Source organism: Dreissena polymorpha, chromosome 9, assembly GCF_020536995.1.
Source record: "Dreissena polymorpha isolate Duluth1 chromosome 9, UMN_Dpol_1.0, whole genome shotgun sequence".
Taxonomy (NCBI): domain Eukaryota; kingdom Metazoa; phylum Mollusca; class Bivalvia; order Myida; family Dreissenidae; genus Dreissena; species Dreissena polymorpha.
This window is the reverse complement of record NC_068363.1, coordinates 9,198,965-9,222,425: the sequence shown is the minus strand read 5'-3', so window position 1 is coordinate 9,222,425 and position 23,461 is coordinate 9,198,965. Positions and strand designations below refer to the sequence as shown.

The window sequence follows — 23,461 nt, the reverse complement described above, 5'->3', positions numbered from 1 at the left end:
GCTATTGCATTCAAACTTGGTACACTTACTTACTATCATGAGGGGACTGGGCAGGCAAAGTTAGATAACTCTGGCATGCATTTTGACAGAATTATGTGCCCTTTTTATACTTAGAAAATTGAAAATTTTGGTTAAGTTTTGTGTTTTGGTCCACTTTATTCCTACAGTATCAAAGCTATTGCTTTCATACTTGCAACACTTATTAACTATCATAAGGGGACTGTGCAGGCAAAGTTATGTATCTCTGACTGGCATTTGGACGGAATTATGGGCCCTTTTTATACTTAGAAAATTGAAAATTTGGTTAAGCTTTGTGTTTTGGTCCACTTTACCCCTAAAGTATCATAGATATTGCTTTCATACATGGAACACTCGCAAACTAAGGGTACAGTAAAAGGACAAGTTGCATAACTCTGGTTGTCATTTTTACGGAATTATGGCCCTTTTTTGACTTAGTAACTTAAAATATATGGTTAAGTTTTGTGTTTTGATCCACTTTACTTCTAAGTATCAAGGCTATTGCTTTCAAACTTCAAATACTTTCATGCTATCATGAGGTTTCTGTACCTGGCAAGTTGAATCTTACCTTGACCTTTTAAGGTCAAATTATTAAATTTTGCTAAAATTGCCATAACTTTTTTATTTATGATTATATTTGATTGATACTTTGACAAAACTACTCTAACCTGACATACCACAATAGACTCCACCCAAACCATTCCCCCCCCCCCTTATTTAATTTTTTTTTTTTTTTTTTTTAAGATCATCTCACAAATGACCATCACACCCTCACATTATACCCCCACTCCACACCCCCAAAACGTTTTTTTTTTTTGAAACTGTTAAAAAACACAAATATTTATTTTTATTATTTTATTTTTTAAATACCATCCAACCATCGCACCCAAGAATCCCCTCCTCCCCCCCCCCCCCCCCCAGAATTTTTTATTTTTTTTTGCATTTTTGTTACCCCATTTTTGGAAGATAATGTAATAAATGTTCACACCCCCACACTATATACCCCTCTTCACTCCACCCCTCCCTCCTTTGTGTTTGAAATTTAGAGTCCCTTCACCTTTAAAAAGAAAATAGATGAGCAGTCTGCACCCGCAAGGCGGTGCTCTTGTTATATGAAATGTTTTGACTATTTCTATATACATAAAAGATTAACATGTGTAAAGCATGTTCAAACATATAAATTTGTCAATTTTTAGCTCGGCTGTTTTCGGAGAAAATCTGAGCTATTGTCATAGCCAGCTTGTCGTCCGCCGTAGGCGTCATGCTTAAACCTTAACATTGGCCATAACTTTTTAAATATTGAAGATAGCAACTTGATATTTGGCATGCATGTGTATCTCATGGAGCTGCACATTTTGAGTGGTAAAATTTCAAGGTGAACATCATACTTTAAGGTCTAGGGTCGAAAAAACAAAGTAAAGGGAAGTAATAAGCTTTAAATTATCTGACCTGCCCACGTATATATTTTTGTTAAATAAATCAAAGCGGCGCAGTAGGCGGCATTGTGTTTCTCACAAACACATTGTTGTAAAAGGTCAACGTCAAGGTCATCCTTCAAGGTTTACGGTATAAAATACAGATTTAAGGGAAGTAATAAGCTTTAGAGGGAGATAATTATTCAATATTGAACATAGCCACTTTATATATTTGGCATGCATGTTTATCTCATGGAGCTGAGCATTTTTAGTGGTGAATCTACAGTCTCGGTAGTGGCTTTTAATTATTTGCTACGAAATATAGAGATTTGTTAGAGACAATTCTTTTCAAGGGAAGTAATTTATATAATTATAAATCTCATATTATATATTTCCTTACCAAGAATTGAAGTTCTTTTCACAGTTACTGTACAGATTTATTATTTTGATTATTTATAACTCAAATGATTGATTTGTCAAAGGTTTTTAACCAGGTTTTCCGAAGGAAAAAACTGGTTTTTAGATTGGCGATGTCCACAGGCGGGCTGGCGGGCAGAACAAGCTTCTCCGGGCCATAACTTTTTCATTCATCGTCAGATTTTAAAATCATTTGGCACATTTGTTCACCATTATTAGACGGTGTGTCGCGCGAAAGAATTACGTCAATACCTCCAAGGTCAAGGTCACAATTTGAGTTTGAAGGTCAAAAATGGCCATAAATGAGCTTGTCAGGGCCGTAACTTTGTCGTTCAATGTCAGATTTTAAAATATTTTGGCACATTTGTTCACCATCATGAGATGGTGTGTTGCGCGAAAGAATTACATTGATATCTCCAAGGTCAAGGTCACAATTTGAGTTTTAAAGTCAGAGATGGCCATAAATGAGCTTGTCCGGGCCATTCCTTTGTGATTCATTGTGAGATTTTAAAATAATATGGCACATTTGTTAACCATCATTAGACAGTGTGTCGCGCGAAAGAATCACATCAATATCACAAAGGTCAAGGTCACGATTTGAGTTTGAAGGTCAAAAATGGCCATAAATGAGTTTGTCTGGGCCATTACTATGTCATTCATTGTGACATTTTAAAATCATTTGGCACATTTGTTCACCATTATTGGACAGTGTGTTGCGCGAAAGAATTACGTCAATATCTCCAAGATTAAGGTCGCCACAACTAAAAATAGATTGATTTTGAAACAACTATGTAACTATGAACAATTAGTAACAAAGCACATTTTGATTTTGAGTTGTCTCTCTTTATCAGACTTTTTATGTCCCTGGTAGGGTGGCATATAGCAGTTGAACTGTCCGTCAGTATGTCAGTATGTGTGTATGTCAGTCTGTCCGTCCGTCTGTCAGTTCGAAAAAAAACTTTAACGTTGGCCATAACTTTTGCATTATTAAAGATAGAAATTTGATATTTGGCTTGCATGTGTATCTCATAAAGCTGCACATTTTGAGTGGTGGAAGTTCAAGGTCAAGGTCATCCTTCATGGTCAAAGGTAAAAAAAAAATTCAAAGCAGGGTTTTCGTGAAGCTACACATTTTGAGTGGTGGAAGTTCAAGATCAATGTCATCCTTCAAGGTCAAAGGTCAAAAAAAATTAAATTCAAAGCTGGGGTCTCAAGAAGCTTCACATTTTGAGTGGTGGAAGTTCAAAGTCATGGTCATCCTTCCAGGTCAAAGGTAAAAAAAAATATTATTTTTATTTATTTCAAAGCGGCGCAATAGGGGGCATTGTGTTTCTGTCGAACACATCTCTTTTTTTTTCCTATTTGAAATCTAGGTCAATTTTACACTACGGAGTTAACAATACTCATTTTGAATTGTCTTTTTTTATCAGACTTTTCAACTGAAAACCAGGGTTTGTGACAATTTTGTCCCTTGTTTTTAAATGATATAATTATAATTTCTTTCATGTACTTAGTTGTTAATAGTAGTGTTCATTACATACCTGTGGACTTATGTCCATAGATACATGATGAACTCTGGCTATGATCTCTTGGATAAACCACAGGACTTGGTTGTCAGTGATGTCTGACTTGGTCATTTTTTACTGTGTACAGACCCCCTTCCCCCTGTTTAGATTGTACAAAATCCAAGGGAAGTAATAAGCTTTAAAGGGAGATTATTTCTATACCTGCCAAATGATAAATATACATTTTATTTCAAAAAGGCTCAGTAGGGGGCATTGTGTTTCTGACAAACTCATCTCTTGTTGGGTCACTAGGTCAAAGGTCAAGGTCACTGTGACCTAAAAAAAATAATTCTGACAAGCTTTCGCAGCTGAGCGTGGCACCCGTTATGCGGTGCTCTTGTTTTATCTTTGATTAATTTTGTGAATCCTTGAAGGCTGAAAGGCTTTGTAACCCTTGCTGAATAATTCTATATTTTATGCTTTGCAGTATCATTAGAGATGACAGCGTGAAAGAGCTATACTAACTTTTCTTATTTATTTCAGTTATCAAGAAGACCTGCTTCTGCTCCTAACTGCATGATTTTCATGTATTTACATACCATATATCACAGATCACAAATTGATTTTCTCTTCTAATTTCAGATTTTATATAATGTACACATACATGTAGATAGACATATTACCAGCATGAATAAACATACATTTTGTAATGATTGTTGGCTCAAAGACCCTGAGTTTTCATCATGGGTTTGCACAAACTCTAAAAATGAAAACAAAGCATGCTGTCTTATATGTGGTGGTGGTTCCTTTACGCTAGGAAACATGGGAAAACAAGCTCTTAGGAGTCATGTCAACGGCAAAAAGCTTAAAGACAAGATTGCTCTGGGCAGTTTTTTGTGTTATAGGTGTTGTGCTATTACTGTATTGCCATAACTAACATCACATGTTTCTACCTATAGACGTATGTTTTGTTCATAGATTTTGAGACATAATCATATTATGTGGTGGATGTACATGCATAACTTTTTATGCCCCCCCCCCCCCCAACATTTTTGGGGGGAGCATATAGTCGCCGCTTCGTCTGTCAATGTGTCCTACCATCCGTGCACAATTTTTGTCCGGGCTATTTCTCAGCAAGTAATGACCGGAATTCAATGAAACTTTGACTACCAAGAGGAGATATAGAGCATACATGGTTGGTGCCGAGATGGAGAAAGTTTATCCGGTGAGGCTTAGAAAAAGAAAATAGGGCGAGCTTTAGCGAGCCCTATTTTTCTTTTTCGGGCCGAACCGGATAAACTTTCTCCATCTCGGCACCAACCATGTATTCGATTTATCCTGCTTCATGCCGTTGACACATTTTATCAAAGACAAATGATTAATTTACATAACAATATAATTATTCTTGTCGGGCCTCCTACATTCCTGACGACCGAATAACTACCGATTGTGTCACGCTAAAAATAGTTCCACATTAAACTGTTCCTTTTAATACTTTCCTATCGAAACTATTAAGAGAAGAAATAAAAAACGAATCGAGAATGTGATATTTTTCTTGGTAAAAAAATGAAATCAAAATGCATCAGCAAAACAAAAACTAAATTGTATTTACCTTAATGACAACTTTAATCCATTGCTTATAACAATAAATGTACAACGATATACACATTCATTGTCTGTTCTTCCATCCTTTGTCGGAATCCATTTTCTGTTTTTCCATCTCTATTATCGGAATGTATTTTAAACCACACTCTTTTTTGATAGCGTTTGTATCCAATGCTAACCATTCTGACCCAAAACCCGATTAACGAAACTGTAATCCTGTCGTAGCGAATTATTTTATTCCTATCGAAGTTAACACTTATGAATGACAAACACACACTCCGAAAATCGTTTATGATTCGTTCGATGCTTTAAAATATTAAAAAATACTGTTAAAACCACCACGTCAAAATTGTTGTCCCTAAAATCCTGAGAGAAACTAGATAGTATGTTTTGTCAGAGAAATGACGTCACACTAGATACGTCATAAATTGCGTAATCAAGTAAATGAACATGATAAATACGGAAGTCTGGTTCGGCAATATATTTTTAAGAAGATAAAAATGATGATATATAATATTACGATCATTTTCATGATGCGTCCCAATAAATTTCAAAGGTCAAATATTAGAACATGTTAATCGGCGCGTATGAATACATACTTAAGGTTAGATCACGGTCACGTGATGTACTGCCGGATATCAACTAGTTTATCCGACCCTGCTTTATTAGGTCAATGTTTGCAACTGAGGCAGGATAAATGCGTATTATCAACTGGTTCTTGTCGGATGATTTTTCACAGAGTTTTGGCCCTTTGTAATTTTCCTTTAACTGTACATATAGTGCAATTCTTGTCCCCAAACTACTGACTGGAATTCAATGAAGCTTTATGGGAAGCTTAACTACGTTGAGAAGATGCAAATGTTATTTGTGGGTTCTGGTTAGATGATTTATTTAGAGAGTTATGGCCCTTTGAAATTTTTAAGTTGCTAACCCATCCATCGTATTATTTTGTACAAAGGTATGCCCCTCAAGACGTTTCCTTTTATCTGAATATAAAGTGCAATATTGTGACAAAACAAATTTGGGAAGCATCATCCGGTCCAACGGTTTCTTGTTTATCTTTAGTTTTGTGGTATTTCCTATATAGCCTTGCATCATGCATAGTTTAGTGTGCAAGTAGTACTGCTTTGTTATTTGTTAAATATTTTATGTTAAAGAATAGAATAAACATTAAATGGGTGGATTTGGTCTGCTTTATGGGGAGGAGGAGGCCGAATATGTCACGAAATTAGTCAGTGATTAGCAAGATTTGGTCAGTGAAAAGTCAGGGAATTTTATTTCATCAGGTTGGTGGCAACCCTGATAAGTTATCAATAGGAAACTTCATAGGTTTATAGATATCAATGAGAAGAAGTTTCATGCACGAGAATCATAACCCTTTATTTTATAATTTGCAGTGGTTTATAGAGAAATATCAGTGAATTAAAATTGATAGTTCACTGGTTCGAACAGTGAAAAACAACAGTGAAAAATATAGATATATTTTACTGTTTTACTGTGAAATGATGTCATTTATTCAACGAAAAAAATTACATCATAAATCCAGCAAAGATTTCAACATAAAACTTCATGGTTGTATTGATATTAATGAAGTGCCTTGCTTAAAAACCATAACCCTTCACTTTATTAAATAAGACGCTTTATTGTTTTAATGATGGAATTTTTCAGGGCCATATCTCTGATATGAAAAAAAAAAATCAACATGAAACTTCATGGGTATGTAGAAATCAATAGGAAGTAGTACCATGCACAAGAACCATAGCCCTGCTTTTTCTTAGCTTAGAGTTATTGCCCTTTGTTATCCCCGCCGAAATTTTAGAGGGGATATAGTAATTAGCCCTTTCACTCCGAAACTTGCTCCAGAGCATAACTCCAAATCTATTCAATGGATTAACTTTAAACTTTAAATTTAAACAGATGGCAACTAGGAGGAGTGCAGTGACCAACAACCATAACTCTATCTACCTTGATTTTTTAATTATCTCCCTTTATTTAATTTAAACTAAATTTTTGTCTGGAGCATAACTCTAAATCTACTGATGGAATTTACTTGAAACTTGAAATTTAAAAAGATGGCAAGTAGGAGAAATGCAGTGACTAAGAACCATAACTCTATCTACCTTAGTTTTAGAATTATCTCCCTTTATTTAATTTCAAAGTAAATTTGTGTCCGGAGCATAACTCTAAATCTTGTGAAGGGATTTACTTGAACCTTAAAATATAAAAGATGACAACTAGGAGAAGTGCAGTGACAAAGGACCATAACTCAATCTACCTTAGTGAAAGAATTATTTCCCTTTATGTAATTTCAAAGTAAATTTTTGTCCGGAGCATAACTCTAAATCTACTGAAGGGATATACTTTTAACTTGAAATATAAACAGATGGTAAGTAGGAGAAGTGCAGTGACTAAGAACCATAACTCTATCTACCTTAGTTTTTTAATTATCTCCCTTTATTTAATTTCAAAGTTAATTTAGTCTGGAGCATTACTCTAAATCTTCTGAAGGGGATTTACTTGAAATTAGAAATATAAACAGATGGCAACTAGGAGAAGTGTAAAGAACATGAACCATAACTCTATTGGCTGTAGTCTTTGAATTATCTCCCTTTTTTTATTATTCTACTCTCTTAAAAAAGGTTCTCATACAAGCTAACACATTTGGGCGGGGATGGCCATGTTAACATGGCTCTTGTTGTCTCCTACCGGTTACACTTTTTTGGATCCTGTGATAACTTAAAAAGTTCATAATATTTTTTCATGAAACTTGAAACATGGATAGATGGATATATGGAGAATATGCACATCATTTCATTTTGTTCCTACGTCAAAAGTTCTGGTTGCTATGGCAACAAAAAAAATATTTTTTTTACTGACAATGGTGGAGTTTCATCCGTAGGGGACCATATTGCTTGGCAATCTCTTGTTTTACATGATGCTTCATTGCTAAAAACAACATACCTACTATACAACAAGTTTGGTTTGAAAAAGAGACAGAATCGTTGACAAGATAAGGAAATCGAGTATGCTGTTCTCGGACCTTCTTGTTATTAGTATTCATGTGAGAATGACCTGAACCTGCCACTAGTGCTTGTATAATTGATGTCTTAGTTACTTTAATACTAGATAAACTTTTTGAGCCAGAACAACCTTAGATTTTTTGTCAGTTCATTACCTTTGAGATACTTCTGTTGTGTTTGTTATCATAAAGAGATTGTGATGCACTGTCTAAATGATGTAAATTCGCTACTAGATGACACAAATACTTATATTAAAGAACTCAGAGCAGGTGTTCCAACATCAGGCTGCAGATTTTATAGCAAAGGCTTGCAGCATCTCCTCAAGGTATTTGTATTACGTTCTTGTTCACCTTTGTGCATTATGTATTTGCATGTTTGACATCAAATTAACAAAAGGGCTGTGCTATGTGAAAATGCATGTGTGTAAAGTGTCCTCCCAGATTAGCCTGTGCAGTCAGCACAGGCTAATCAGGGAAAACACTTTCCACTTGTATGCTATCTTTCGTTCACATAGAGTCTCTTCTTAGAAAAAAAGCACTTTCCACTTTTATGATATTTTTCGTTTACATAGTCTCTTCTTAGCAAAAATGTGATAACTACTTAATAATGTCTAGAACTTATCAGAATATATTCTATTGAAAAATTAGTGTAACTTAAATATGTCACATGTCTTTCATTATTAATTGCTGTGATATTATTATATACAGTTTACTCTCGTTATCTCAACATCGCATATCTTGATTTTAATGCTCCCCCAAAAAATTTGGGGGGAGCATATAGTCGCCGCTTCATCCGTGTGTCCATCCGTGCACAATTTTTGTCCAGGCTATTTCTCAGCAACTAATGACCGGAATTCAATGAAACTTTATTTTCAGCGGGTTCTCGTCGCATGATTTTTCACAGCGTTATGGCCCTTTGAAATTTTCAATTAACAGTATAATAGTGCAATTCTTGTCCGGGCTATTTCTCAGCAACTAATGACCGGAATTCAATGAAACTTTATGGGAAGCTTCACTACCGAGAGGAGATTTGCATATTATCAGGGGGTTCTGGTCGGATGATTTTTCACAGAGTTATGGCCCTTCGAATTTTTCCATTAACTGTACATATAGTGCAATTCTTGTCCGGGCTATTTCTCAGCAACTAATGACTGGAATTCAATGAAACTTTATGGGAAGCTTCACTACCAAGAGGAGATGTGCATATCATCAGCGGGTTCTGGTCGGATGATTTTTCACAGAGTTATGGCCCTTTGAAATTTTATATATAAAGAATTCTTGTCCCCCCAACAACTGTGCCCTCAAGACATTTTCTTTTATCTGAATATATAGTGCAATATTGTGGAAAAAAAAACTTTGGGGATCATCACCCGTCTCTGGCGGTTTCTTGTCATGATATGTCAAGGTCAGCTAAATGTCCCAACTTTTTTTTTTTTAGCTCACCTGAGCACAATGTGCTTATGGTGAGCTTTTGTGATTGCCTTTTGTCAGTCAATTCGTCCGTTGTGCGATGTCAACATTTGCCTTGTTGACACTCTAGAGGCCACATTTATTGTCCAATCTTCATGAAATTTGGTCAGAAAATTGGTCTCAATAATATCTTGGATGAGTTCAAAAATGATTACGTTTGCTTGAAAAACATGGCTGCAAAGGGGTGTTGCATTTTTCCTAAAATAGCATACATGTATATGGCTATAGTAAAATCTTGTTAACACTCTAGAGGCCACATTTATTGTCTGATCTTCATGAAACTTGGTCAGAAGATTCATCCCAATAATATCTTGGACGATTTAAAAAATGATGCCCATTGGTTGAAAAACATGGCCGCCAGGGTGCGGGGCATTTTTCCTTAAATGGCTATAGTAAAACCTTGTTAACACTCTAGAGGTCACATTTATTTTCCGATCTTCATGAAACTTGGTCAGAAGATTTGTCCCAATGATATCTTGGATGAGATTGAAAATAGTTTTGGTTGCTTTAAAAACATGGCCACCAGGGGCATGGCATTTTTCCTTATATGGCTTTAGTAAAACCTTGTTAACACTCAAGAGGCAACATTTATTGTCCAATCTTCATGAAATTTGGTCAGAAGATTGGTCTCAATGATGTCTTGGATGAGTTAGAAAATAGTTACGTTTGCTTGAAAAACATACCTGCCAAGGGGCGGGGCATTTTACCTTATATGGCTATAGTAAAATGTTGTCAACACTCTAGAAGCCACATGTACTGTCCAATCTTCATGAAACTTGGTCAAAAGATTCATCCTATTAATTTCTTGGACGAGTTCAAAAATGATGTTGATTGGTTGAAAAATATGGCTGCCAGGGGGCGGGGCATTTTTCCTTATATGACAATAGTAAAACCTTGTTATAACAGTATAGAGGCCACATTTATTTTCCAATCTTCATGAAACTTGGTCAGAAGATTTGCCCCATAATATCTTGTTATCTTAGGTAAGTGACTTTGGGCCTATCAGGCATTGGTCCTTACTTTTGCAATATTGAAGATAGCAACTTGATATTTGACATGCATGTGTATCTCATGGAGCTGCACATTTTGAGTGGTGAAAGGTAAATGTCATCCTTCAAGGTCAAAGGTCAAATATATGGCTTCAACGTGGCGCAGAAGGGGGCATTGTGCTTCTGACAAACACATCTTTTATTATTATTTGTTGTGTTATTTGTTGTGGGTATATATAATTCTGTAAATCTATGCATTTTATGTTGAAAGAAATCTATCTATCTAGTGGCTCTTGAATCCTTTAAATATGCCAAGTTAACCGTGGCTTAACTCTTAGCTAAAATAATTAAGCATTCTAGACCTATAATATAATTTGTTATCTAAATTGCAATTTTTGTGGTGTGGTGTTGCACTTTTATACTTTCTTTTAGTTAATGTCTTGAAAAAAATGCTGTAATTCTAACCCTGCAGTAAGGCTTTTTACAAGCAAAACCAAAATAAATCATGTAAAGTACATACATATTTAACCCTTTGCATGCTTGAAAATTTGTCGTCTGCTAAAATGTCGTCTGCTGAATTTGTAAAATAAGCATTTTCTTCTCTTTTTTTCAAAGAATACTATCAGAATAGCAAACAGTTTGGATCCAGATGAGACGCCACGTTCTGTGGCGTCTCATCTGGATCCAAACTGTTTGCAAAGGCCTTTAAAATTTGGTTCCCGCACTGAAAGGGTTAATAAAGAAAAACCTACAAGTCAAAATAAATGGAATGAAATATTTAATAATATTGATTGGAAGTTTACACATAACTTTGTTTTAAAAACTTCAGAGATATATATATATATTATACAATCATGCTTCAAACTAAAATTGTACACAGAATCTTTGGTACACAATCTGTTATATAAAATGAGAATTGTCAACGACAATCTATGTTCTTTTTTGTAAAACAACATGAGGAAGCCTTAACACATCTTTTCTGGGAATGTGAACACATCTATTATCAACTATATAAAACATTCAATGATTCTAAACAACATCAATTTGCCCAACATTTCTACATTTCTTGTCAAGATGTGCTTGGAATTTGTTCTGAAAAAAATGACCCCCATCAGTATTTAATTTTTTGAAATACAAGGGTATGTTTTGATTTGTAAAAAACATTATAAAATCCCAACAGTACCAGGGCAAGGAGTTTTCAACTAGCATGGGAAATCCAAAAGCACACCATTTGCCAAGACTCGGAATTTCCAAATTGGTCAGTTGTAAAATTATTAATACAATAATACTATAAATGTACTTGCTTTACATTGATGTGCACTGAAATGAATATTTACACTAAACACTGGTGTTGATTTCACTTTTTTTTTCAAATCTACACTTTATTTACCATTTACACAAGAAAACAATAATATGTGTAGTACAAATCTACATATTATGTACATGTATAAAGATCCCTGTCTTATATAGAAAGTATAGTTGCTACTTGTATTTTATGTGTTTTTACAAAGATTTTCATTTACTATGTACACATGCATACATTGTACACTGCTTATAAACTTGCAGCCTGTTTATAAACTTGCAAACCATTTAGCTATATACAAACACAACTGTATTCAATTGCTACTAACACATAATGTTTGTAAGGTATGGAGTAGGATGGCCTCAACCTACACATACCTTCATGTATTGGCAAGGTAAATAGAGAATACTAGGTCGGTGCCGAATAAAGCGAAGTTTATTTTGTGAGGCTTAGAAAAATTGAACCACAAGCCTTGGCGAGTGGTTCAGATTATTGGGACAAGCAAAATAAACTGCTTTATTGGGACCGACCTACGGTAGTATTCTATTTATGCCATCAATTTTCTTAGTTGTCAATTATTACTTTAAAAATACAATAGGAAAATAGAACTACACGGAAAATCCTAAAGTTATTTTAAGAAACATTGTTTTATTATTTTAATTGTGCCGAGTATGATATATTACAAAACCTGTTCTTCTGTTTATTATACCTCTACGTTACCGATTTTAAAAAATAATGAAAAAAATACTAAAAAACTGCAGCTTTAGCGGGAAAGAATATGTCTTTTGTCGTTTGACGTGTTAATAATGTTGTCATGAACACGCGCACTTAATATTTGTTCTTTGTGTTGCATTTTGTGTTTAAAATATATTACATCTTGGTATCAAATTGTTTGTTTTGTTGAATCTGTTTTGATTTTACTAGAAATGATTACTTTATAGTTGATTCGGAGTAATATGACCATCCTTCAAGCCATGCAAATGTATCTTACCAAGCTTCCCTTTTTTCTTCAGCATCAATATGTGTCTTGTTCTGATAGAACTGGGCATAATACATGTGCGTAAAGTGTCGTCCCAGATTAGCCTGTGCTGTCTGCACAGGCTAATCAGGGACGACACCTTCCGCTTTAATGGTATTTTAAGTTTCAAGGAAGTCCCTCCTTACCGAAAATCAAGTTTAGGCGGAAAGTGTCGTCCCTGATTAGCCTGTGCGGACTGCTCAGGCTAATCTGGGACGGCACTTTACGCACAAGCATTAAGCCCAGTTTTCTCAGAACAAGACACATATAATGACAGGAGATTAGTTAGCATTACTGTTTTTTACTGACATTACTGACCTTAAATGAAAAGCTACTGACCTAAATACACTGTTTACATGTGACAAAGTTTTAGCCAATGAAAAACAAGTTTCAATACAAGGTAAGAGGATATGAGCCTCTTTCTGGGAAAATTGGGCTTAGCATGTGCCTAAAGAGTTGTCCCTTATTAGCCTGTGCAGTCTACACAGGCTAATATGGGACAAACACTCACTATATAAACTGATTTTTTTCTGAGAAGATCCCTCCTTAACACTTAACCACTTAGATACACATTTAAACTTATTTGAAGTCCCTTAGAAAGTAAAATTGAATCAAAGACATATTAGATTCAAATTTTAAAAGTTTCATTTCCAACCTTTAGATCCTGATGAGCAGCAAACAGCATAAAACCTGAGCAGACTGCTATTTTCTAGCAGGCTGTTCTGGTTTTATGCTGTTTGCACATAGGCATTTCCACCCTTGCTTCTGAGTGGGAAAGGGTTTAAACCAAACATCTCCATGAAAGCTACTCATATGCTGTATTTCCCTGCAGACTGCGGAGCTGCTATGTGGACATGCACATGGATGTCCTGTATGAGCTTCTCGACTCCACCTCATGTGAACATGTGAGTCTGTCTTCCCACCATGCAGTGTGGCTTTACAGCTTTATTGATGCATATAGCATGGTCTTAATCCTATCAGTGTCTATAAGTATACCATGTAATCATGGAATTTTACCTCTGAAAAGAAATGGTTGTATTTTAGTTATTATTTTGGTTGGTCAATTTGTCCTCCTTAATGCCCTAGAACCTAGATGACAAAGCGGTGTGTGAGGATAAGTAACATTGGCACCAAAGCTCTAGGTTATATTTATTACCTCTAATGTTCACTTCTGATACCAATTACTAAACTGTTGTGTCATAGCATTAACATGGAACTGGTGCTATCAAAGATTTTACAATAACTTTAAGTTCCAACTGAATGTTTTAGTTTTTAGCTCACCTGAGCACAACATGCTCATGGTGCATTTTTGTGATCACTTTATGTCTGTCTTGTATTGTCAACATTTACCTTTTAACACTCTTGAGGCCACATTCATTGTCAAATCTTCATGAAACTTGGTCAGAATCTTTGTCAAGATGACACCTCATCTGAGTTAGAAAATGGTTCCAGTCTGTTAAAAAATATGGCCTCTATGGGTTGAGGCAGATTTCCTTATATGACCATAGTAAAACCTTGTGAACACTCTTTTTGCGACAGTAACTGTCCAGTCTTTACGAAACTTTGGTAAGATAATTTTTCCTATGATAACTTGGTTTTGAAAATGTTTGAGTTTGTTCAAAAAACATGGCTAGCAGGAGGTGGGGCAGTTTTCCTAATATGGCTATAACAAAACCTTGTTAATGCTCTAATGACCACATTTATTGGCCAATCTTTATCAAACTTGGTCAGAACATTTGTCACATTGAAATAATGGTTGAGACTTGGTCATGTAAGCTAAAAAACATAGCTCACTAGGTCAAATTTAAACAAGCATCTTTGTACTATAGAGGTCATTTTCTTTGTTAAATCTTCATGAACCTCACTCACAACATGTGTTATAATGAAATTTCAGCCGAGATCAAACATAAAAATGGACCCCAAAAGTAAATCTATGTTTCATAAAGTCCTTTCATTATTTTGAACTCCACCTTGTCAAAAGAGTTTAGTTCCTTAGGGTCTCAGATGAGTTCCTTAGGACCCATGGCCCTCTTATTTAAAATACTTTTAAACATTTATGATCCATATGGTTTGTGTAATTTCCTCCATTTAACTAAGTTCTGCTTAGCATGGTTTTCATGTCAAAATTGTTCAATAAATAGATTTTATTAAAGGTTAAAGGTTATAAGTACTAGAATACCTGTTATGCTTGATTGTTATGTTCAGTAGACTATGATAGCTATTTTGTTTAATCAGGCACTGAATATATTTCTTATTTACTGGTCTCTGTGTTGTTCAGGTTCAGGGTGGGGTGTGTCGTGCATTTACAAGCCTCTGCTCGGGGCCGGATGATCGGTACGTAGAACATTGATAAAAACCACAACATAGGCCTTTAGTTTGCATGTATAGAAACATTTATCTTCTGTAAAATATTTACTCTTTCAAATAAAATTCTGTTAATGAATTGATTAGTCCTGTATGTTTCATGACAGAAAAACATTACAAAGCAGTCATCTTTGGTTTTAAGTTGTCAGTTTGTGTACTCATTTGAAAGAAATGGCTTGTGCAATACTTGCATAATATCTACTTAGAATGATGATATGACTCATGAAATTGAAAGGTATTTATTCAAGTAATATTCTATTTTAATGCCCCCCCCCCCCCCCCCGGTAGGGTGGCATATAGCAGTTGAACTGTCCGTCAATCAGTATGTCAGTATGTGTGTATGTCAGTATGTGTGTATGTCAGTCTGTCCGTCCACCCGGAAAATAACTTTAACGTTGGCCATAACTTTTGCATTATTGAAGATAGAAACTTGATATTTGGCATGCATGTGTATCTCACGGAGCTGCACATTTTGAGTGGTGAAAGGTGAAGGTCAAGGTCATCCTTCAAAGTCAAATGTCTAGTATATGGCGTCTGTCCGTCCGTCCAAAAACTTTAACATTGGCCATACATTTTTCACTATTGAAGATAACAACTTGATATTTGGCATGCATGTGTATCTCATGGAGCTGAACATTTTGAATGGTGAAAGGTGAAGGTCAAGGTCAACCTTCAAGGTCAAATGTCAAATATTTGGCGTTTGTCTGTCCCAAAACTTTAACATTGGCCATAACTTGTTCAATATTGAAGATAGCAACTTGATATTTGGCATGCATGTGCGTCTCACTGAGCTGCACATTTTGAGTGGTGAAACCTGAAGATCAAGGTCATCCTTCAAGGTCAAATGTCTCATATATGGCGTCTGTCCGTCCGTCCAAAAACTTTAACATTGGCCATAAATTTTTCACTATTGAAGATAGCAACTTGATATTTGGCATGCATGTGTATCTCATGGAGCTGAACATTTTGAGTGGTGAAAGGTGAAGATCAAGGTCATCCTTTAAGGTCAAATGTCAAATATATAGCGTCTGTACGTCCAGAAACTTTAACATTGGTCAAAACTTGTTCAATATTGAAGATAGCAACTTGATATTTGGCATGCATGTGTATCTTATGAAGCGGCACATTTTGAGTGGTGGAAGGTCAAGGTCATCCTTCAAAGTCAAAGGTAAAAAACAAAAAACAAATTCAAAGCGGCGTTCTCATGAAGCTGCACATTGTGAGTGGTGGAAGTTCAAGGTGAAGGTCATCCTTCAAGGTCAAAGGTCAAAAAAAAATTCAAAGCGGCATTCTCATGAAGCTGCACATTGTGAGTGGTGGAAGTTCAAGGTCAAAGCGGCGCAATAGGGGGCATTGTGTTTCTGACGAACACATCTCTTGTTTATTGTTTTAAGTGCTCCTTATGTAGCATGAAATCTGTTCCAGTGCATTTGTTTTCCTTATGTCTCCTGGTCGTGGCACCATTCAGAGGATTGTGGGTATTCTGTCGCGCTCTACTGACCACCTGGTAGCAGAGAGCGTGCTGAGTTTGATCTCTACATTGACAGAGATAGAAAGGTTTGCTTTTATTATTTGTAATGCCCAGATTTTATTCTGTAAACATTTGAATTTATGTATACATTGAGGTTGTTAGACATGGTTGCCAAACATATCCCAGCTGAAGTTTTTTAAGGTTAAGTAGCAAACAGCTTTGTCCCTTGCAATTACCCACTATCAGACAATTTGTTTTCTAAGGTACACCTCATTGTTTTAAGTTACTAACTGTAGTAATTTGTTTCACCAGGTAATAATTGTTTTGTTAATCTCTGTCCATTTAAGTCCATTGTTTCCGTGTCATGTACTTTACTTCACGATATACATGGACCTTGTGCATTGTCTGTGTAGCAATGAGGATCAGAGGAGGAATCATGATGATCTGAAGAAGGAATCTTTAATAGAAGCTATTGTGAAGAATCTACGCATGACAGACTGTGACAAGGTAGAAAAAAGATCTGTAATATGTAAATCTAGATGACATCTCTAGTGATAATTGATAGATACATTGTTTGACTGGTTACCACTCCCATCCATGTCAATCTGGGACACACTTCATTTACAGTAGATGAAATAGAGGATATTTGTTGGATATTGTGGAATATTGATTTTAATTGAAATGATCAAAGAAATATTTTGTTCTATGATCACTTAATGTGAACTAAAGCGATATTTAAAAAATCCAATAAATTTTCTTTTCATTTTATTCTTACGAATGATTATAATTGTATTTTTGCTAAAATAATGACGTCATAATGTCATGAAAGCAATGGTGACGCTTTCCCAGTATAACAGTGACAATTATCAAAAAGAAATTACTGTTCATTTTAGCTGTTTGAAACAGGGAATTATCAATTTTAATTCACTAATATTTCTCTATGAACCACCGGAAAGCATAGAATAATAATTGTATGATTGTTTTTCAATTAATGTTGGTAAATGTGTGTGAAGTAATGGCCACAGACATCATCCATCTAGTCATCTGAGGTATTCAGTTACCATTGTTGTTTTTTTTCACTCAAAATCGGGTCCGGTATCCAGGCCTATTGCCAATTAAAAAAAGTATATATTTTCGCCAAATGGGAGCTAAAAATTCTCAATGGAAAGTTTCCCAAAAAAATAAACATAATTATTTTTTATTTTTCATTTTAGATCTTAATTTTTTGTTCATCTTTCATCCATATAAGATCAACCTTAGTAAATATAATACTGGACACACTTGTATCCTCAATTTTGAAGCATTTGTTAGCAAAACAACAACAACACTAATTTCCCAATTTTAGTCAAAACGCTGCGAATTTTCCCAATCCAAAGGGACCCCATTCCCAAAATGGTGAAAAAAAACACTGGTCACCTTAAACCCTTTCCCTCTAAGAATCTCCATAAGAGATTGTTTTTTCTTTGCATATCAGCCTTTGATGTATATTTTCCACTCTAACATGTGTATGTACAAAGTCAGGTCAGGAGATACTCTGTTTATGAAACTTTGTGTGACTTAATAGTGGAAAGGAAGCTCCTTGCATATGTTGTAAGACCAATTTTTGCATGACATGGCTAACATGACCGTGTTTATTTCTTCCTCAGTGTATCCAGTACTCAGTGCAACTCTGTGACCACTTTGCATCAAAACATCGCAAACGAAAGAGGTTCCTGATGGAACAAGAGATGGTGCCCATACTGAACGGGTTTGTATTGAAAAATATATGTGACTGTAATACAGAAACTGCTTATGAAAGCTAACAATCTAAATAAAATGTGTATATTTGGTTATTCTTTTTTTAAATCATTTAAAGTTTATTGATTGGAAATTCATATTAAAACACCTAAGATTCTGCCACTCTTAAGAATTGATGAATATAAAAATGTCTGAGCATTAAGAATGAGAAACTGTGCTGGAGAGCAATAAAAGAAATACATCCATTTAAACAAAATTCTGCAAATAATATTATTTTTTATGCCCCCGGTAGGGTGGCATATACCAGTTGAACTGTCCGTCAGTATGTCAGTCTGTGTGTCCGTCCTGAAAAAACTTTAATGTTGGCCATAACTTTTGCAATATTGAAGATAGCAACTTGATATTTTGCATGCATGTATATCTCATGAAGCTGCACATTTTGAGTGGTGGAAGTTCAAGGTCATCCTTCAAGGTCAAAGGTAAAAAAAAGAACTATTTCAAAGCGGCGCAATATGGGGCATTGTGTTTCTGACGAAGACATCTCTTGTTTACAGTTGTTTCAATGGTTGTCTATTTTCAGACTTTTAGATTTACAGCTGCAGTCGTCTACTCGACAGCTGTGTCGAGACCTCAAGACTTCCCTTGAAGTGCGTGTCCCCTCTGAGCCAATGAGAGCTTTCAACAGACCCGATACCCAGCCAAAACAGGCAGCAACAAACAAGTAGGCTTTCCTGTCGTAATGGCAGGATTTCTTTTCAGGGATTTTGTAGCTGGCAATGTTTTGCACTGATATGATCTAAACTTGTACACATTTAAATAAGTTGTCTTTCAAATAAAGAACATGTTTTGATAGGACTTGAAATCAACAACAAGGGACAAAATTGTCACAAAACCAGGTTTTCATTGTGAAAAAAATCTGATAAAGGGAGAAAACTCAAACTGAACTTTTCAAATGAACAAACAAAATTAACCCCCTTTGTAAGTTTGTTTTAAAATAAATCTATTTTTAGTCGTGGCGACCTTGACATTGGAGATATTGACGTGATTCTTTCGTGCGACACAACGTCCCATGATGGTGAACAAATGTGCCAAATGATTTTAAAATCTCATAATGAATGACATAGTTATAGCCCAGACAAGCTCATTTATGGCTATTTTTTACCTTTGAACTCAAAGTTTGACCTTGACCTTGGAGATATTGACGTAATTTTTTCGCGCGACACACCGTCTAATGATGGTTAACAAATGTGCCAAATGATTTTAAAATCTCACAATGAACGACAAAGTTATGGCCCGGACAAGCTTGTTCCGCCCGCCCGCCAGCCAGCCCGCCCGCATTCGCCAATCTACTAACCAGTTTTTTCCTTCGGAAAACCTGGTTAAAAAGTTTAAACAGTAAAAACTTGACAAACGATATTTGTAAGTTTTTATGCTAATACTCTGAAATACTTTGTTATTGAAGTCTTCAAGTATTTTTACAAGCGCACACAGTTGAGTTTTAATAAATATTTTTGACTTGTTACGGTATTTTTAACATTTAATGCTTTTTTATGCCCCCTTCGAAGAAAAGGGGGCATATAGTGATCGGACTGTCTGTCTGTCTGTCTGTCTGTCTTTCCATCACACTTTGCGTTTAGGTTTCGAAAAATGCTCATAACTGTTATGTCCCTTGAGATATAACCTTCATATTTGGTATGCATGTGTATATGGACAAGGCCGTTCCATACGCACACATTTTTTTACCCCTGTGACCTTGAACTGAGGGTCCGCATTTAGGTTTTGAAATCTGCGTTTGGGTTTCGAAAAATGCTCATAACTTCTATTTCCCTTGAGATATAACGTTCATATTTGGTATGCATGTGTATATGGACAAGGCCTTACCATGCGCACAAAAATTTTGTCCCCTGTGACCTTGACCTTGAAGTTAGGGTCCGCGTTTAGGTTTCAAAATCTGCCTTTTGGTTTCGAAAAATGCTCATAAGTTCTATTATCCTTGAGATATAACCTTCATATTTGGTATGCATGTGTATATGGAAAGGCCTTTCCATACGCACACAAATTTTGACCCCTGTGACCTTGACCTTGAACTTAGGGTCCACGTTTAGGTTTCAAAATCTGCGTTAAGGTTTTGAAAAAAAGCTCATAACTTCTATCAAGCGTTTATAGGGGGCATAAGTCATCCTATGGTGAAAGCTCTTGTTTTATATCTGTTGAATTATCTAATATAATGAACTTTGACATGACTTGCATGATAAATTTATTTCAAATTCATTTGAAATGAGAAAATTAGATAACTAGTGTTAAAGTTAGTGAGAAAGATAGATAAAATATTTCCCTGATAATGTTGAATATATCATCACTTAGCATTAAATACAGCACATTATTTGTATGCGTCCGAAGGAGGGTATATAGTGATTGCACTGTCCGTCCATGTGTCTGTCTGTCTGTCCATCCGTCGCACTTGGTGCTCAGGTTTCCAAAAATGCTCATAACTTCTATGTCCCTTCAGATGTAACTTTCATATTTGGTATGCATGTGTATATTGACAGGACCTTTCCATACACACACAAATTCTCACCACTTTGACCTTGACCTTAAACTTAGGGTCCGCGTTTAGGTTTCGAAAAATGCGTTGAAGTTTTGAAAATGCTCATAATGTCTATCAAAGCGTTTATCGGGGCATATGTCATCATATGGGACAACTCTTGTTCACTACCAGAGCTCCAGATAAGGATTTGTGAAATTAGTAACGGTACTGCCACTGACAGAAAGACAAGGAGTAACGCTTAAAATCAATTAGTACTTGTACTACCATATCCAAAAATACAGGTAGTACTGTACTACCCATGTTCTTGGATATTGAAGGGTGTATAACTGACTTTACAGAAACATTTGCAGCAATTATAATAAATATATGTAGCTTCTGAAACAGTTATTGTATTAGGTTTTCCATTCTGAATTATGATGCAAATACAACTACACATTAAAACTCGTGACTAATACTATTTCTTCATTTTTCTTGACAAGAAAACACAAGCCAACTAGTAAGCTAAGTAAACGAACACTTATTTCACTGTCTCATCCGTTTTCCATCGTGTTTTCTAACGTTTTAAGCCACCGATGCAATCAAATCGTTTAATATTGGGGCAATAATGTCTTTTTCTGGGTTTACCGATTTAATGTCAGGATGGTTAGACGACACTGTATGTAGTCATTATATGACAACAAAGTGTTGTTTTGAACCACTTTTAGTTATGCCGGCATTCCATTGCGCGCAGACATATTGTTTTTGACGGATTTACAAGTTACAGGAAATCACGCGACAGAATAGACAATACGATATGAACCCAGTCCACAACTTTTCGGTATTTTTAAATAATGAAAAGCGCTGTAAGGTTAGAGACCAACAAATCACGCCGCGCAGACATATCAGTACGGCCAGATTTTTTTCGTAAATTCGTAAAATGGATATTCAAGTCGTTATTGTACGTCCAGTTTATAAAAATAAATGCGTAAATCTTCATGAAAAGGGCGTATACTTTTACGGCTGTACAGCCCTTATCTGGAGTTCTGACATGCCATACGTCCCGGAATGTCCGGGACAGTCCCGGAAATGAAGAACTTGTCCCGCTGTCCCGGAAATCTGTCAAATGTCCCGGAATTTACAAAATCCATATATACATGTACTTTATCTTAGGCTTAACTGCACCTCGAATCTGTGTATATCTGCAGCGTCTCCATGACAATGCATACCCGATTAGGCAGACTACGCTACGTGTCAAAATCGATCAATTAACAGGGGTCCTGTTATCATATCGATTGTCTCACGTTCGCGGTCAAACCGAAAAGGCGGCATTGTTTAATGTGGTTGTAAATTGACTTTAATCTACTACGTCATTATTTCCCGCTGCGTAAGGGCAAAGGATAGTTGTTCACACATCTGAAGTCCAACATCGCTGAGTAAAAAATTAAAAGCAGTTTATGTTCGCACGTTTAACCGACAAAGAAGTTGAGTAAAATAGTAAGCATATAAAATGTCATCCTCACTAGGTTTATTATTGTCTTGTTCTAAACCCCCAGTAAACATAACGTTAAAAAAAATAAGTGAATTTGAATTGCGTTCGCCATGTCAAAACGCCCAGCAGATTCGTTGTATTTGTTTTATTGTGATTGGTTGTATGTATTGTGAATTGATTTGAGTTGACGATCTAACGGTACTGTATTGTTGTATTTTTTATTATATAAATTTTATAAATGAATAAAGGCGTATCAACAACTACGCGTTACACACCGGTCTTAATAACAATAACGCAGTGACGTCACCATCTATGTTTAGAACGCTTACACTGAAAACACGTGGCTTGTATCTAGTAACGGAAGTAGTAATGTTTTATTTGACCTTAATAGATCAAGTGTATTTCGGATAGGCTTTCGAACTTTTGCAATTAACGATGCGAAACAAAAAAAAAACGTATCAAAAATGCATATGTCTATAAATATTGCTACATTCTATACATGTCCCGGAAAATCAGCAAAAGTCCCGGACAATTTAACTCAATGTCCCGGAATTGGTCTGAAAAATTATGGCATGTATGTCTGACTACTGAATACTGACCACCCAGTGTAAATATGTTCACCGTTTTCCCAGTCTCACTATAACAGGCATTTTAAATTTTGTTTGAAGCTTTTTGTTTTAAAGGCACTGTTTCCAAGAAACAATGAACTCATGTGTTTTTATCTATTTCCAGTGTGATTACACCAGAAGTCAGATGGTCCCAGAATTCCTTTGTAGTTAGACTGGTTATCAAAGTGAGTGATGCTGATGATGGATCCAGCGATGTTGTTCAGTTCTCAGATGACACAGTCACGCTCAGGTGATTTCACTTTCTATAACTTTTTGAACAATATTTGTCTAAGGATGTAAATGTATTTTGAAATCTACTTTACTGCCATTAGAAGTATGAGCATCTAATACATGGTTTCCATATATTTCGTCTGCTATTTAAACTGTTTATATTGGACAATCAAATAATATAATATTAGATCTGTGACATTATCTATGTGCTTTTAATAGTATATTTGCCATAAAACATTGACTAACATAATTTGTATGCCCCCGGATCGAAAGAT

General features: G+C 35.5%; 1 protein-coding gene across 4 annotated transcripts in view; it reads left to right on the top strand.

Moving 5' to 3' along the window:
* Positions 1 to 23,461, top strand: part of LOC127846554 (putative ATP-dependent RNA helicase TDRD12) — a 165,669-nt gene that overhangs the window by 129,378 nt on the left and 12,830 nt on the right. For all 4 annotated transcript variants that reach the window (XM_052377915.1, XM_052377914.1, XM_052377913.1 and 1 more), the window contains 8 exons: positions 8,238 to 8,305; positions 13,592 to 13,664; positions 15,038 to 15,093; positions 16,549 to 16,680; positions 17,008 to 17,101; positions 18,241 to 18,341; positions 18,912 to 19,052; positions 23,080 to 23,205. In XM_052377915.1, coding sequence (XP_052233875.1) covers positions 8,238 to 8,305; positions 13,592 to 13,664; positions 15,038 to 15,093; positions 16,549 to 16,680; positions 17,008 to 17,101; positions 18,241 to 18,341; positions 18,912 to 19,052; positions 23,080 to 23,205 — 791 coding nt within the window. The remainder of the gene's footprint in view (positions 1 to 8,237; positions 8,306 to 13,591; positions 13,665 to 15,037; positions 15,094 to 16,548; positions 16,681 to 17,007; positions 17,102 to 18,240; positions 18,342 to 18,911; positions 19,053 to 23,079; positions 23,206 to 23,461) is intronic.